This window comes from Melampsora larici-populina, assembly GCF_000204055.1.
Source record: "Melampsora larici-populina 98AG31 unplaced genomic scaffold MELLAscaffold_1, whole genome shotgun sequence".
In the NCBI taxonomy this organism is placed as follows: domain Eukaryota; kingdom Fungi; phylum Basidiomycota; class Pucciniomycetes; order Pucciniales; family Melampsoraceae; genus Melampsora; species Melampsora laricis-populina.
The window spans coordinates 2,971,982-2,986,485 of NW_006768765.1; the positions used below are offsets into that span (position 1 = coordinate 2,971,982).

The 14,504-nt window shown below is 41.9% G+C and overlaps 2 protein-coding genes across 2 annotated transcripts; one reads left to right on the forward strand and one right to left on the reverse strand.

Moving 5' to 3' along the window:
- Window positions 1-500: 500 nt before the first annotated feature.
- On the reverse strand, window positions 501-1,336 carry MELLADRAFT_58689 (Hypothetical protein; the record flags this gene model as incomplete). The annotated part of the gene is made up of 3 exons (XM_007403878.1): window positions 501-1,003; window positions 1,084-1,119; window positions 1,207-1,336. The coding sequence occupies 3 exons, from the start codon at window positions 1,334-1,336 to the stop codon at window positions 501-503; spliced, it is 669 nt and encodes a 222-aa protein (XP_007403940.1).
- A 7,184-nt stretch (window positions 1,337-8,520) lies between these two features.
- On the forward strand, window positions 8,521-11,090 carry MELLADRAFT_32282 (uncharacterized protein; the record flags this gene model as incomplete). The annotated part of the gene is made up of 5 exons (XM_007403687.1): window positions 8,521-8,943; window positions 9,074-10,153; window positions 10,218-10,354; window positions 10,433-10,585; window positions 10,652-11,090. Coding segments are annotated over 5 exons (2,232 nt in total), but the record flags the coding sequence as incomplete, so codon positions are not given.
- Window positions 11,091-14,504: the final 3,414 nt, after the last annotated feature.

Below are 14,504 nucleotides of genomic sequence, written 5' to 3' on the forward strand. Positions count from 1 at the left end.
CAGACCCGCTGCCCTTAACGCTGCCGGCTTTGAGACACCCCGTTCTGCGCAGCGCTTTCCAAATATGGCCTAGCAGCGCTGCGAGCCAGACTTGCGGATATGCACAAGCTATTTGCAGGCATTCAAAAATCCTTTGGTGGTAACTTAAACATGTCCATATTAACCTAGCCCCATAATTCGCTTGCTAAAGCTGTTCAAAAGGGAACATGATCAACAGGATATGGACCTTATTTGCTCCCTCGTGCTCAATTGGGAGATATGGGTAGGTAGTGAAAGGATGCAGCAGTCTTAAGGAGAGCGCGAATGAGCTGCCAAGAGCTTCAGAACACCATTTATCTGGCTCTAATCTTGCCAATACACAACCATTTTTGTTGCGCAGTACTCGCAGGCAATTGATATCTATTATTCAACACAGTTGAATTATCTCATTCTTCGCATGAAACAAACGACAAATCAGGCTAATTCATAAGCAAAAGATAAAAATACGCAAAAATTTATATTCATTCCTCAACACAGTCTTCATCCTCCGAGTTACTGGTAGAGTTAATTGAAACACTGGAATTAGCATCAATGGCGGCCTGGGGGTCGGTTAAGTTGGCAGAAACAACAGGGCTCGAGGTGGAAGCTTTCGCGTTGTCTGTTTTGGTAGCTTTAGACGCGGCGGCGAATGAGTTGTCAGCATCATCGACTGGGTTCGTCGCGTTTAAGGCAGAGGAGCTCTGCGCATCGGCACCTGTGGACTCAGCTGAAGGGACATTTTCTGCGTCAGTGTTATTGGCGGTTGAAGTTGCGTTTAGATCAGGGGTAGCATCAGACGCGTTGGTGTTCATAGACATAGTATTGTTGCTCATGTCTCCCATTCCCATGTCAGTTCCATTGAGTGAGGGGGCATCAGCAATGGGTGAGGTCGAGTTAGATCCAGCAGGTGTTTCAGTTCCGTCTCCTTTGACGCCACCTTGGACTCCGGTATTAGAAATTCGGGCAGCAGCATCGGCAGGGGTAGCTATAGAGAATAGAGAACAAGAATTAGCATACAGGATTGTAGAGAATCAACGTATAAGAAGCACTTGGTTGGAAACTCACTGCAAGTAGGAACAGAGCCAGGCTTCAATAACAAAGCTAGAGATGCAAAAAGGAGAGAATAAGATTGTATATCAGTTGATGATTCAAGTAAAGATATCAATATATCAGAAATCAGAAACTCACGTAATTCAAAGCAAACAGTAGGTGGGGAGCAACCAAGGCTAACATATTTTCCGGAAACACATTGGGCAAAACCACCTTGAAGACAAGCATGATCGCCTTCATTACAAGAGGTTCCCATCGTCATAGTCATTTAGCGTTGAGACCTTGAGCTAGCTTTCCATTGTTGAGTAGAACATCAGGTGTGATAGCTCTTCGCTGAAGATCTTGTGGATGAGCAGGGACAAGTACAGAATCAAGGCTACCAGGGCGAGTGATAACTCGGTTGGCGATAATTGCAGCAATGATGAAGCAGTTCAAAGTGTGCATGGTGTTTAGATCATACAAGTCATACACCACGGGGGGATCCTTGGTCAGAAGTTGATCCTGACTGGTCTTGAAAACGTCGGATCGTATTCTGACCCGAAGCTCGCCCCTGGGTAGACCGACGGCCACCCCGGGCTGGCCTTCCTCGGCTGCCCCTGTTCGAGCCCAGAACAGCCTGCAGCCTGACTAGTAGTCGCGCCATGCGGACCCATAGGCGGCCTGTTTGGCCAGCAGTCGGTATTGCACGGCACCTTCTCAAAACTGACTGCTGAGCCATGCAGGACAGGGCAGGACAGACTTCGCAAAGCCTCCCCTGCGTACAAGTTTTTCTTGTGTCGCGTGCTCCCCCCTGGGTTCAGGTCTTTCTCGCGTGCTGTCTTGAGATACAAGATGCCCACTCCTTTGGTTTCCCCCCCAAGCATCATCCTCAAGTTTGAGTTTTCGTCTTTTGAAGAATTTATAACTTCTCAGTCACCTTCACAGTTTTCAACTGCTCTCAATTACCTTCGCTCTACAAGTTGTGTGTCAAGGGGCCTCTATACACTAAGGCGTAAGCAGTTACTCTCAACTATTTCACATTCATCTTTCAAGTGAGATTCATCCATTCCTGTTCCGTACAATAATCGATTTCCCAGGAACCAAGAAGAGAAGTGTGAGTAAGTCAGGTGTTTCAATGCTCTTTAACAAGTTTCAAGCCCTCACCTATCTTCTTTTGTATTCCCATTAAATCATATTCTCACCTCCACTCTCTCCTAACCTCTTCAAATGCTATTTAAAAAGTGAACTGTTGATTTTGGATCGAGTAATAAGTCGTGGTAAGGAAGAAGACAGACCTTCTGGAAGTCGTTCTCTACCATTCTTTTGCATCAAGACATGTGCATTAAGATGATTTCATGTTTCATATGCTTTGGTACAACCAGGATACATAGAACCGTAAAGTCTCTCGATCTATATTTTTGAAAAAGCAAAGGAAAATTAAACCGTTGTTCAATTCCTTTCGCTTTAAGTTTTGGCTCTTTGCAGACCAGTCACAGTCCTACATGTTTCAAATAATCTTGCTGGGTCTAAAATGTTAGTTAAATAGGAAACAAACAGACTTCTTCAAATCTTCTCCTTGGTCGTTTTTGTTGTGAAGGTGCGGGTTGTAAACAAAACGCTTTCCAATACTGATATTCTTCAATATGAGACGAAATTCGATGAGGAGAGATCGAATGATTTGAAGTATGTAGTTTGATTAACAGTTTCTGTGTAAGAATTTGATTTATTCCAAAAAAACGCTTCCGATTTAATTCTTTTTGAATCATGTTGTAGAACTCGAGATTTCTTGGGACTAGATAAAGGATGAGGAAGAGGAGATTGTTTCCTTTTTGATCGTTTTTTGTTATTCCTTTGTTGATGATTGGAATCTCGCCACAATTGACAGAGAAATCAATCAGACTTCAATCATATTGAAAGTCCAAAAAATGTTTTCATTTCTTTTTCAATGATCTCTCCATTCAGTCGTTTGTTCAATACAATAGTTTCTTCCACTGTTTGAGTTCCCCCCCTAGTAATGCACTCCGCTTTATGCCCGCTATGAACCGTTTTGGATCGTCACAGCTGCTCATGCCCCAATTGAATTACCAGCGCGGATGAGGCGCATTGGGGTTTGGCCCCGAGAGAATGAGTCTCTTCGGGTTTTGAACATAGCCTGCTGACCGTCAAAGGGTCGCGCAAGGCCAAACCTCAGGCGCGACAAAGCCGCCCTCATGCTGGGCGGCCAGGCCTCCTTTTGTTTGGCACACGGTCGTCGCCAAACTGGCTACCCGCAGGCCGTCAGTCTCCCCGCAACGATCGGCGGTCTGCTGGCGGCCGGCTGGGACAACCATTTGGCGGTCAGGGTGCCCCCGTGGTGTACAAGTTAAGAGCAAACCCGGTTCGCCCAAAAGTATTCAAATTTTGGGCAAAATCGGTTTAAACCCTTAATTATTTGTTTTGTTACCCAGCTGCTTCACCCCTAATACAACCCCTGACTCTTATTCCACAAATCTATTGAACAAATCTGTCGTCCAACCACCCACAACAGCCCACAACCAATTCCCATCTCTCCCAGTACCATCAACTTTGACTGTTCCATTATCACCACAACCTTCTGTTTTATCTTATCAATCATCATTGTCAAATAAATCATCAATTTCACCAAGTCCATGATACATATCATCTACTACCTTTGCTAAAAAAGTTGACCGGGTCGACCACTGATGAAAGAGAAGTGAGCTCGAATTTGGCCGCAGCCTGCTGTGCAGCTGCTGCGCAGGTCCCCAAAATCCAAATCCGATGCACCCAAAAAAACTTCAGGGTCCCAAAATCACAGCCTGCAGCCTGTATTCAACTCCACCTCATCCTCACCGTCACTATTCTTGATTTGATTTTTTGCATCAAATGCCATATCGTTATTATTCACCAGACATCAAAGTCCTGGCGGTGACTTGGCGACTACGAGGACTCCCTAGGTCAATCATTCGACGCCGACTGAAACAGCCCATATCTGAACGTTCATTTCGGCGATGGATGGCTCTTTACCGCCACACTTGAGCCGTTATCCGAGATCCTCATGATTACCAGCAAAGAGGTCGACACCGAGTTTTGAATAACAATGATCGTCAATTCATGGAAAGAATCATCGACGAGAATCCATCACTTTTCCTGGACGAGGTGCGGGAACAGCTTTACAATGCACACGGAATAATGCCCTCAAAAAGTACAATCCAACTTGAACTTCGATCCCGCCTACTTATCAGTTTGAAGAAAGCCGCAGTGAGCAATGTTCGGAAGAATGTCTGGGCTAAACTCCAATGGATGAATGAACACATGGACACTCCTTCTCATTTTATGGTGTTCACTGGTGTGTACACTCTCTTCTCTATATTATTTTCTTTGATAATTGATTCTCTTCCTTTTTTATTTTGATTTCATTACATCTGCATAGATGAGAGTGCGATCTGCGGGCGTGATCTCCTGCGAGTACGACAGCGAGCAAAAATTGGGTCACGAACTAGTCGCAATGTTCCCAAACTCTATCGGAGTCGCTTCTCACTCCTCCCTGCGATTAGTTACCACGGCATCTTGGCTCTATCGGTGGTAGAGGGCTCGGTTAAACGAAAACGCTTTGAGCAGTTTCTCGAATACAATCTGGTAGGTTGCATCCTCATCTATATTAATCTCTTCACTAATCTCTTGCATGATAACTCAGCTCCCCCGCATGAATCGATACCCAGCTCCCAACAGTATACTTGTCCTGGATAACGCATCCATCCATCATGGTGGGCACATTCGTGAGCTATGTGAAAGAAAAGGTTTGTTTTTCATCTTCCATCTCGCCTCAGTTCCTCTTGAGTGTCTACTCTTTACTAACAAGTGTGGTTGGTAGGTGTTCTCCTCCGATATCTACCTGCCTATTGTCCAGAGTTGAATCCGATTGAATTAGGATTCAACGTCTTGAAATATCGTCTTCGTAGGTCCCAAATTCTGTCTCACACTAGAAACCCTAAGGAACCGATACGTAAGGCAGCCATGGAAACATTCGATGCCACCTTAACAAAAAAACTTTACCGTCGCTCCGGATATCGCATGTCTCAAGATGTACATGTCTAAATGTTGAATTTGTCAATCAACTTTCTCAAAAAAATCATTTCAATTCGCCAATTAGCTCAATCAAAACCTTGCAACAATCTCATCTGCCATCGATATCATTCCTAAACTTATCCTCAGTTGTTATCTTTTTATCTAACTTTTTTCACATGTTGAAGAACGGGTATGAGGATTGAAGTGAACAAATTTGCAATGTATCACTTTGGTAAACCTTTGTTGTGAACTCAAACCAAATCAAGAGACACATTGAGTGATAGAAAAGCCCAACCCATTCTGGATTGGCCTTGCAGTAGTCCAAGACTGATGAGTAAGAGTGACAAAGAAAACAATCGATTGTTAAATCGTTTGTTAAATAGAACGATCAACCAAAATGGAATCGATCACAGATCGATCAACCAAAAGATTCAATAGTGAATCAATCATTACTTACATCCATCACTTGAATGATGGCTGATCAGGATATTTCTCTCAGATCGTCATGGTGAGAGTGCGATCTCAAAAATAATCGCATCCAAGCTCTAAGTTCTATGCGATCAGTTTTGAAATCATCTTGGGAGTCCTCAAATCGCATTTACTCGATCACAACACCGCAGCAAAGATTTCAACAGGTTCTTGACCTTCATCTCCTTGTTCTCATGTTGTTTGTTGTGTTTTGACTCGGTGAGAATAAAAATCAATACTATGTTACCAAAAAAAACTTTGAGTGCCAACTTGTTAGGTCAATCGATCATTACATGCATCATTCAAATGATGCATGATCTTTCTCTTGTATCATTAATATGAGAGTGCGATTTCAAAGATGATGGCAATTGTGTTGAAAAGGATCAGAGTGCTCATAAATAATAATCTCCTATTTTACTGAGTTCTCACTATCTGCTGAGACAAGATAGATTTGTATGTCGTTTCAAATTTCATTTGATCTTGGGTTAAATAGAATCAAAGGGGGAATCTGTAAGAGAACAAGTGGAAGCGTATGTATTTGAATTGAACTTGATCGGGGGGTGAGATTTTACTTGAGGATATCATCTTCGAACTGCCTTTCTTTGCTGACGGCAGCGTTTTTTGTATTTTTGAGCGTTGGTGTAGAGTGTGTTGATGGCTATCTTGTTGAGGCCTTTCTCAGCAAGATCTTCGCGAGGTAAATCTTCTTTATTGATATGCCTGTAATCACTCACTCCCGCATCTCTTAACATCTGCCTGGTCTCTGTATGAAGGTCAGGAGGTAAGGTACAAAAGTCCAGAAAGCCGTCAATGCCATTTGGTCCCGAAGGGTCGTAAACAATTGGTGGGGATGATGAGGGAGGAGGAGAGGTGACTGGTTGTTCAGGTTGGTTAGAATGATTAGGATTGGCGCGATGATGATCCGGAGCAGCTGAAGTTGGCTTTTGAGGTGATCGAGCGGTCTCAATGGCGTTTACCACACCAACAAATAGATTAGCAATCGATGAGGCATCAAAGGGATGCCCACTGCCAGCTGGTGTGTCTCTTGAAGCCTTGTCCTTTTTCTTGATTAAGTCGTATTTCATGTGAGCCGGAGGATGATCAAAATCAACCTCATCATCATTCTGACATATAAAGATGTCAGCTTCTTTGACCTAAAGACAGTGACAAAGGCAAACAACTTACTCGATGTTTGGCCCACTCTGTAGCTTTGTCTAGCGTCAGAGCAAAATATCGAGTTGGATTCTTTGGGTCTATTATGGGGGCATAGTCATCATTGTAATTCACTTCTAGCTTATGAAGCTTCACAAGCTCAGCAGCCCATTTATTCTCCGGAGACATAGCCTTCTCAGAGGTTATGGTTGAATCAGAATCGTAATTCTCCTCTTTGTACTGATAGTTCAAAGAGCATCAGCAATTTTCAAAGGTGTGTACTTGAAGGAAAGGGTAGATCACTCTACTTACATGTTCAGACTGATAATCATCAGAGCCAGATGCGTGCTCGTCCTTCTTTTTGGATGGTCCTCGTTTCCGCTTGCGCTCAGCTATTTTTTGCTCTGCCAAGGCAGTAATGACTTCGGCTCGAGCAGCCTGGAAAGGGAACTGATGTGAGCTTTGAATCAATCTGGGAAGAAAGATAGAACTTGCCCGTTTTTTCTGTTCCTTGACTTTGTTTGGATGAAGGGCCACATAGCAAAGTCCAGCCTCTTTTTTCGGATAGTGACCATGCGCTTCTTCAACCCAGGTCTGAACATTCTCGGCCGTTAACAATTTGCGAGTATTGTTTGTTCCTTTGGGAAAATTTTGAGTTTTTGAAATAAAGGCTGTCCACTTTCCAGAGTCCTTGAAAATCGACTTCTTGATCAATGGTGTCATTGATTTTCCAGTAGCAATGTTGATTGCTGCTTCAGCACATGCAGCCTTCAGTTGTTCCAAGTCAAATTGAGTTGAGCTCCAGTGAACCGCACAGTGTGTGCCCTTATAAAGTGCAAAACCCGACTTTTCCTCCTTGTCTAGTACAAAGAATTCACAATCAAAATAAAAAACAAACTCTTCATTCTCCTCAGGTTGGAGTGGTCCTCTTTCAGCTGCTGTTGGTGATGTCTGTGGAATCAAAGTGTGATCAAAAACAAATCAGACAGTGCATTAATCAAATGTTGAAGCAAAAGCATGGAGAAATATAACCATACCTCAGGTAAATCCAGAGTCAAATCCAGAAAGAGAGGGTTCATGTGGGGGTGTAAAACCATGTTGATTTAAGAAAATATCAATATATGAATGGAATGGGACCCAGGGGGTTGAAACCAATCCTACAGCAGGCTGTGATTTTGGGACCCTGAAGTTTTTTTGGGTGCATCGGATTTGGATTTTGGGGACCTGCGCAGCAGCTGCACAGCAGGCTGCGGCCAAATTCGAGCTCACTTCTCTTTCATCAGCGGTCGACCCGGTCAACTTTTTTAGCAAAGGTAGTAAGACTAAACCAAATCACTTATCTCTTAATTATTTATCACAGAAATTGATTCCGATTCCAAATGTGTCTCGGCTTTCAATTTTGGAAGAAAATTTCAATTCACAACTGAAAACCCGCAACCATGCTTTCTCAACACAAGTACTAGAAGTAAAATGGGATTAGAATTATAACCGTTCAGAAGAGATATCAACATACTAAACACTTTGAAGTTCAAGACCAACAAAACATTACAATTTTCAACAACATCATGAGTCGAGTTTTAACTTGTAAATTAAAAAAATAGACCAAGAGAGTCTCCGAGAGAGCCTAACTAACAAAAATTGATATTTAACCCTCGACGAGGTGTTGACCTAGCGACGATTGACGAAAGCGATGTTTATCAAAGTCAGACAATTCATCTTGATCATTCTCTGCTTTGTATTGCCTAAAAACCCAAGTCACACGACACTCATCAAAATTCTTGGTCTTCGCAGTCTTTGACCATTCAAGGCTTCAAGTCTTATCGAGATGCTACGATAGTAGAAGAGTTTTCACCTGGAGTCAATGTGGTCGTTGGTAGAAACGGTTCCGGCAAATCCAACTTCTTTTCAGCAATTCGATTTCTTTTAAATGATCAATATAATGCTCTGGGTCGAGAGGAAAGACAAAGTCTTTTGCACGAGGGTGCTGATAATAATTCGACATTCTCAGCCTTTGTGGAAGCTACCTTTGATAACTCGGATCATCGATTTCCAACAGGCAAGACTCAAGTGATCATCCGAAGGACTATCGGTTCAAAGAAGGATGAATACTCTCTGGACAAAAAGTCTACACCTAAAGGGGAGATCATGTCTTTACTTGAATCAGCTGGATTTAGCAGAAGTAATCCTTATTATATTGTCCCTCAGGGAAGGGTCAGTCATTTAGATATCCCTGTAGTTTTCTCACACTTTGTGAACGATGTTTAGCTGACCTGTCATTTTTACACTACACACCGGCTTTTGCTTAACGTCACGATTGCTGGGATGTTCTTGTGTGTGAAAGATCACTCATCTCACCAACATCAAAGATTCTGAAAGACTCAATCTACTCAAGGAAGTGGCAGGTACCCAAGTTTACGGAGACCGACGTACTGAATCAGTCAAAATCATGGATGATACCTCCTCAAAACGAGTGAAGATTGATGAATTATTAGAATACATTGAAACTCGATTACATGAATTAGATGAAGAAAAAGAAGAATTGAAAGAGTATCATGAGAAGGATCGAGAAAGGAGATGTCTTGAATATGGGATTTATTCACGTGAATTGAAAGAAGCCAATGATTGTTTAGAACAACTTGATGCAGATCGTCGTCAAGAGCTTGAAACTGTAGCTGATCGAACTTCTCTATTTCAAGCGAGAGAACGTCAAATTACTCAATTGGATTCTGATCTCGCCGAAGCTAAACGTAATGTAGAGAGTCTTGATGTTGAAAAAGTTCAAGTTGAAACCGAACGAAGGGATAACATCAAAGCCAAAACTCAAGTAGAATGCCTTTTGCGAGACTCTGAAGACGTGAGAGGAAAAGATCAAAAGAACAAGCAGAGATTGTCAGAGGAGCTAGCGCAACTGCAGATGGAGATTCAAGATAAAGAGCGCGAACTCGCGATTGTGGCTCCTCAAGCGGCAGCCAAAGCCGTAGAGTCGAACGCATGTACAGAACGTTTGGCCCATGTCAAAAACACGGTAGACGCACTCTATGCCAAACGGGGAAGATCGAACCAATTCAAAACTCAGAAAGAACGCGATGCCCACCTGAAGTCTGAAATCAGTAAGCTGAAAGGCGTGCTAGAGTCAGCCGAGGGCATGATCAGATCAGTCTCCAATGACTTGAACGGGACCAAACAATCGTTAGCTGAAGTACAAAGTCAATCGCAAGAAGCCCGTGACAAACTCGACCAACGCAAACGACGTTTGCAGGAGCTAGCACGCGATCTCTCAAAAGACAAAGAAGAGCACAACAAATTGACCGAAAAGCGTAAAGCACTATGGAAAGAAGATACCAAAGTATCGCGGTCAATGCAACATGCAGCTTCCTTACGCGATAAAGCGATGAAAGAATTAAGTATGACGATGGATAGAGTCAGTCATCTTCCATTTAGCTTCGGTGGCTGAGTCTATCTGATCTCAGCGAGTTTTACTACAGAATACCGCCCAAGGATTGGAGATTATTCAAAAGTTGATCAGTGATGGTGAAATTGAAGGGCTTTATGGACCTTTGTATTCGCTTTTCGAAGTTGAGGATCGCTACAAGACAGCAACAGAAGCCACGGCTGGGAACTCGTAAGTCGGTCTCACTGCCTCTCTCTTATATCAGCGCTGAATATTTTCACGATGTCTTCGCATATGTCATCTATTCAGCCTGTTTCATGTGGTCGTAGACATCGACGAGACAGTTACCCGTGTACTTGAAGCCATGACCCGGGAAAAAAAGGGAAGGTGTACATTTATTCCTCTGAATCGTCTACGACCGAAGCAAATCAACTATCCTTCGACTAATGATGTCGTAGCAATGTGAGTAATTTTTGAATTGACAACTCATGGCTTCTGTCAAATATCTGACGTGGTGCTTTCTCCTAGAATCAAAAAGTTTCGATATGATCCCACATATCGTTTAGCATTTGAGCAAGTCTTCGCAAAGACTATCGTATGTCCCGACCTTGAAATCGCTGGTGCATATGTTCGTAGTCATCAACTCAGTGCCATCACTCTCGATGGTGACAAGGTTGACAAGAAAGGTACGGTCTCCGGAGGATATCAACATACGAACAGAAGTCGATTAGATTCCGTCAAAGAGATTACGACCTGGTCACTTAAGTATGATGAAGACGCTGCTAAGTCACACGAAATCAGGTTTTCTATCAGGACTTTGGATCAACAAATCACTCAACTTGTTGGGAGAATTAAGAACTCTGAAACTGAGTTACAACGAAGAGAAGATGAAAGAGAACCACTGAATCACGCTCTTGCCACTCTTGTGAAAACGAAATCAAACAAACTTTCCAAAAGCTTTCTTTAGGTCCGATTTGGATGAACTCATAGGGATAGAATCGAACTCAAAAAACTCGATAAAGGTTAAACCAACCTTAAGGGAAACAGCTGGAATTCCAAATCGTCTGAACCGATGAAAGACATCAAGACCAAACAAAGATTTGATAGGATCCTCGAGTCGGACTCAAATACCTGAAGATAAGAAGCATGTGATGAAACCATCAAAACTAATGAATTTAATGCAACAAACTCAAGTAGAAGGACTCAAACAGACCTACAGGGAAAGAATCATAGCTTTGAATTTACTATAAGACCTATCGATCCCAAGACCCAAACTGGATCAAGAAGAACCCAGTCTGACCAATTCATCAGATCAAGAAGATCAAAATGAATTTGGTTTTTTCGATCGATCAGAATATCAAATCATATCAAATCATCCAACAAAAAGTAGATTATCTAGAAAAAGAATAAATTTTGAATTATCAGAAGAAAATCAATTAGAAGATATGCTGCAAGAAATTGTAGATGCAAAGACTCATATTACTAATCAAATCAAAACTGGTCATCTATCATACAAGTTAATCCGATCTCATTCAAAAACCTCAATTGAATTACTTTCTCCGACTGAAATCAAACAAGCAGATTTGGTCGCATCAGCTCACATCCCATCATCATTGGATTGATCACTTTGTAATTGACATCAACTCATCTTGATCTATAATTACATCTTCAACACTGAAGGTGCTTTAGTATCAAATTCAATGATTCATTCACCTTCAACTCTCACTCATCTTCAAATCGTTCTCTTACAAAGCTCGTCAGGTCAAGGTTATATGTGATCTTCATTTTTCATCAAAAGCTCAAAGATCAGTCGAAAGAACAATCGTGATGATGGCGCGCCGGCTCTATCTAATTTATCACAAGGTCTGCAAGCTTTGAGAGTCGGGCCTTGACATCTTATTATTTGAGATCAATCGTTGAAAGTAAGTGTTTAGACAATGCAAAGCAGGTACTATCTCAATTTTGTTATTTTGATTGGAATGATCTTGAAATGCATGATAAGTCATCTTTTGATAAGCCATAGAGTCATTGGGATAAGATGCCTTCATCACAAAGGCTACCAAGCTTCAGCCCCAAAAATCAGCTTGGTCGGATTATAGAATTGAAACATTTGACTCATGTCAAAGGTATCCAAAGGGGACTGTTGATTTTACATCTCCAACACACCATCATTGGTTGTTAAATCAGATATTCAAACTCAAAGACCCTGCTCTAAGCGGTGTATCAAAAATCTAAAGCGTTACACTGTACCTTCTAGGATTGATTCAACATTTTGCGAAGCTTTTTGATATATCTATCTATCACAACCATGGAACAACACTTAAAGCAATTGTACAACTAATTGCCTTAAGATCTACCAAAACACTCATTTGGACCAATTAAGATGATTGGACTCAGTACTTCCACACCAATCAACACTTTGCCTTCATCCTCTCATATTGATTGTCTTACTCTTGGCCAACAAATGATTGGTAAACAATTAGTATATCATTTTCACAATCACTAAATCGTCTCCATCTCTTCCCAATCATCTGAATCAAGCTGATTGTAATTGACTCAATCATATGTGATAGTAAGCAAAGAAACTAACTAAATGCCAACCACAAGCAACCTGGGGAGTCTTATAAAGTTCTCGACGGAACAGAACACAAGAATCTAAAAAGAGTCTTGAGATGACTTCACCGCTAGACAATGCAATAGTACGAAAAAGGATACCTGAGGGCACAGGTTCCGCGTCAGACTAAAGCTTGTCTGCTAGTCAACGACGAGAACAGGAAACTAACCTGAGGGCACAGGTTCCGCGTCAGACTAAAGCTTGTCTGCTAGTCAACGACGAGAACAGGAAACTAACCTGCGAGCTCGAAATAAAAGAAGAGCGCGTAAGGAAAGATGAACAGGAAACAATAAAAAAGTTTTGATTCTTTTCGACACCACACACCTGAGGGCACAGGTTCCGCGTCAGACTAAAGCTTGTCTGCTAGTCAACGACGAGAACAGGAAACTAACCTAACAGACCACAAACAAAAGAACAAAGTGAAAAAGTAAAGCTTATCAGATAAAAGAGACAAATTGGAATCTAGTAGATGGACTTCTATCTACCTGCGAGCTCGAAATAAAAGAAGAGCGCGTAAGGAAAGATGAACAGGAAACAATAAAAAAGTTTCTAAGATGACAGTATTGATATCAGTTAACAGTATGATCAAAATCTGAATTGAAAGATGAAAAACTCACTGATTCTTTTCGACACAAAAAGAATCAGAAAAGAGGAAAGAGAGAATTACAAATAGAGAAGGAAACCCCCAAAGAAATCCAGCCGCATCCCTTGATTCAACTTCCATGCATTAGCCCCTTTGTTAACCATCAGATTTGCTGCTAAGTCTTGCATCACATACAACTACTACAGAACCATTTACCACCTCCATTCTTATCCATCACACTTACCAAAACAGGAAATGATCTTTGACCACACTCATCAAGATAGGATATCTTAACAAGTCTTACATTCAAAGTATCCAGCTGGTCTTCAATCCTTTGAAAGCCTGTCATTTTGATTCAGTCTGGAATTAGGTTTGTCAGATTGCTTTGGAGATTGTCGTTTGTTTTTTATTCTGAAGTAGCAGCTTTCTTTGGAGCTCACATATTTTTTTTGCAGTATCTATGGCTGTTTGCAAACAGTAGATTGGGTCATCCCTGCCAAAGCAAGTTCTCAATTCATCATGATTCCAACCTGTAGCTGATCATGTTCACATTCTTAATTTCTGGTGATCATGAACCAAGCCAACCCAGCTTTGTTAGATGCTTGACAAAATTGACATGCTAAAAGGAGAACAATATCAACTGGCCCAGTAGTTTGGACAGATCCTTCTCAGCAACTGTTGCAAGGCTATCAGCACTGCACCCATGTACCGCAATAGTAAGTATACTGTTGTGAGGTTTCTTATGCTTCCCCCTCTCTGTGGTCACATTCCCCACTTCCCCAAAGACTACAGTAACTGTGAAGGGTCAAATTGTGTATGAAGCCAAAATGGTATATCTCAACTCAAACAATACATTGCTGAAATGGCTGCTGGTTCCAAAATCACTGCTAAGATGAACCTGGACAAAGTTCAAGAATTGATCCAGAAATTTCACCAACTGGTCAATCAGCCAGAGCTTTTGTGGCTTTGGCGGAGCCAAAGCCTGGAAGCCGACAACTGAAGAGGAACACTACAGAGTGACATAGAACTCATATAAGCAGGTATCAGTTTGGGTAGAGAGCCTACACACTTTATGGGTATTGATCAAAATATGTAAATGATGGCTTGCATAACAGCGGCATGGTGGTGGGCCAACTAAAATGGATATTACCTGTGAGAGGCAGGTAATCAGCTTATTGTAAGCT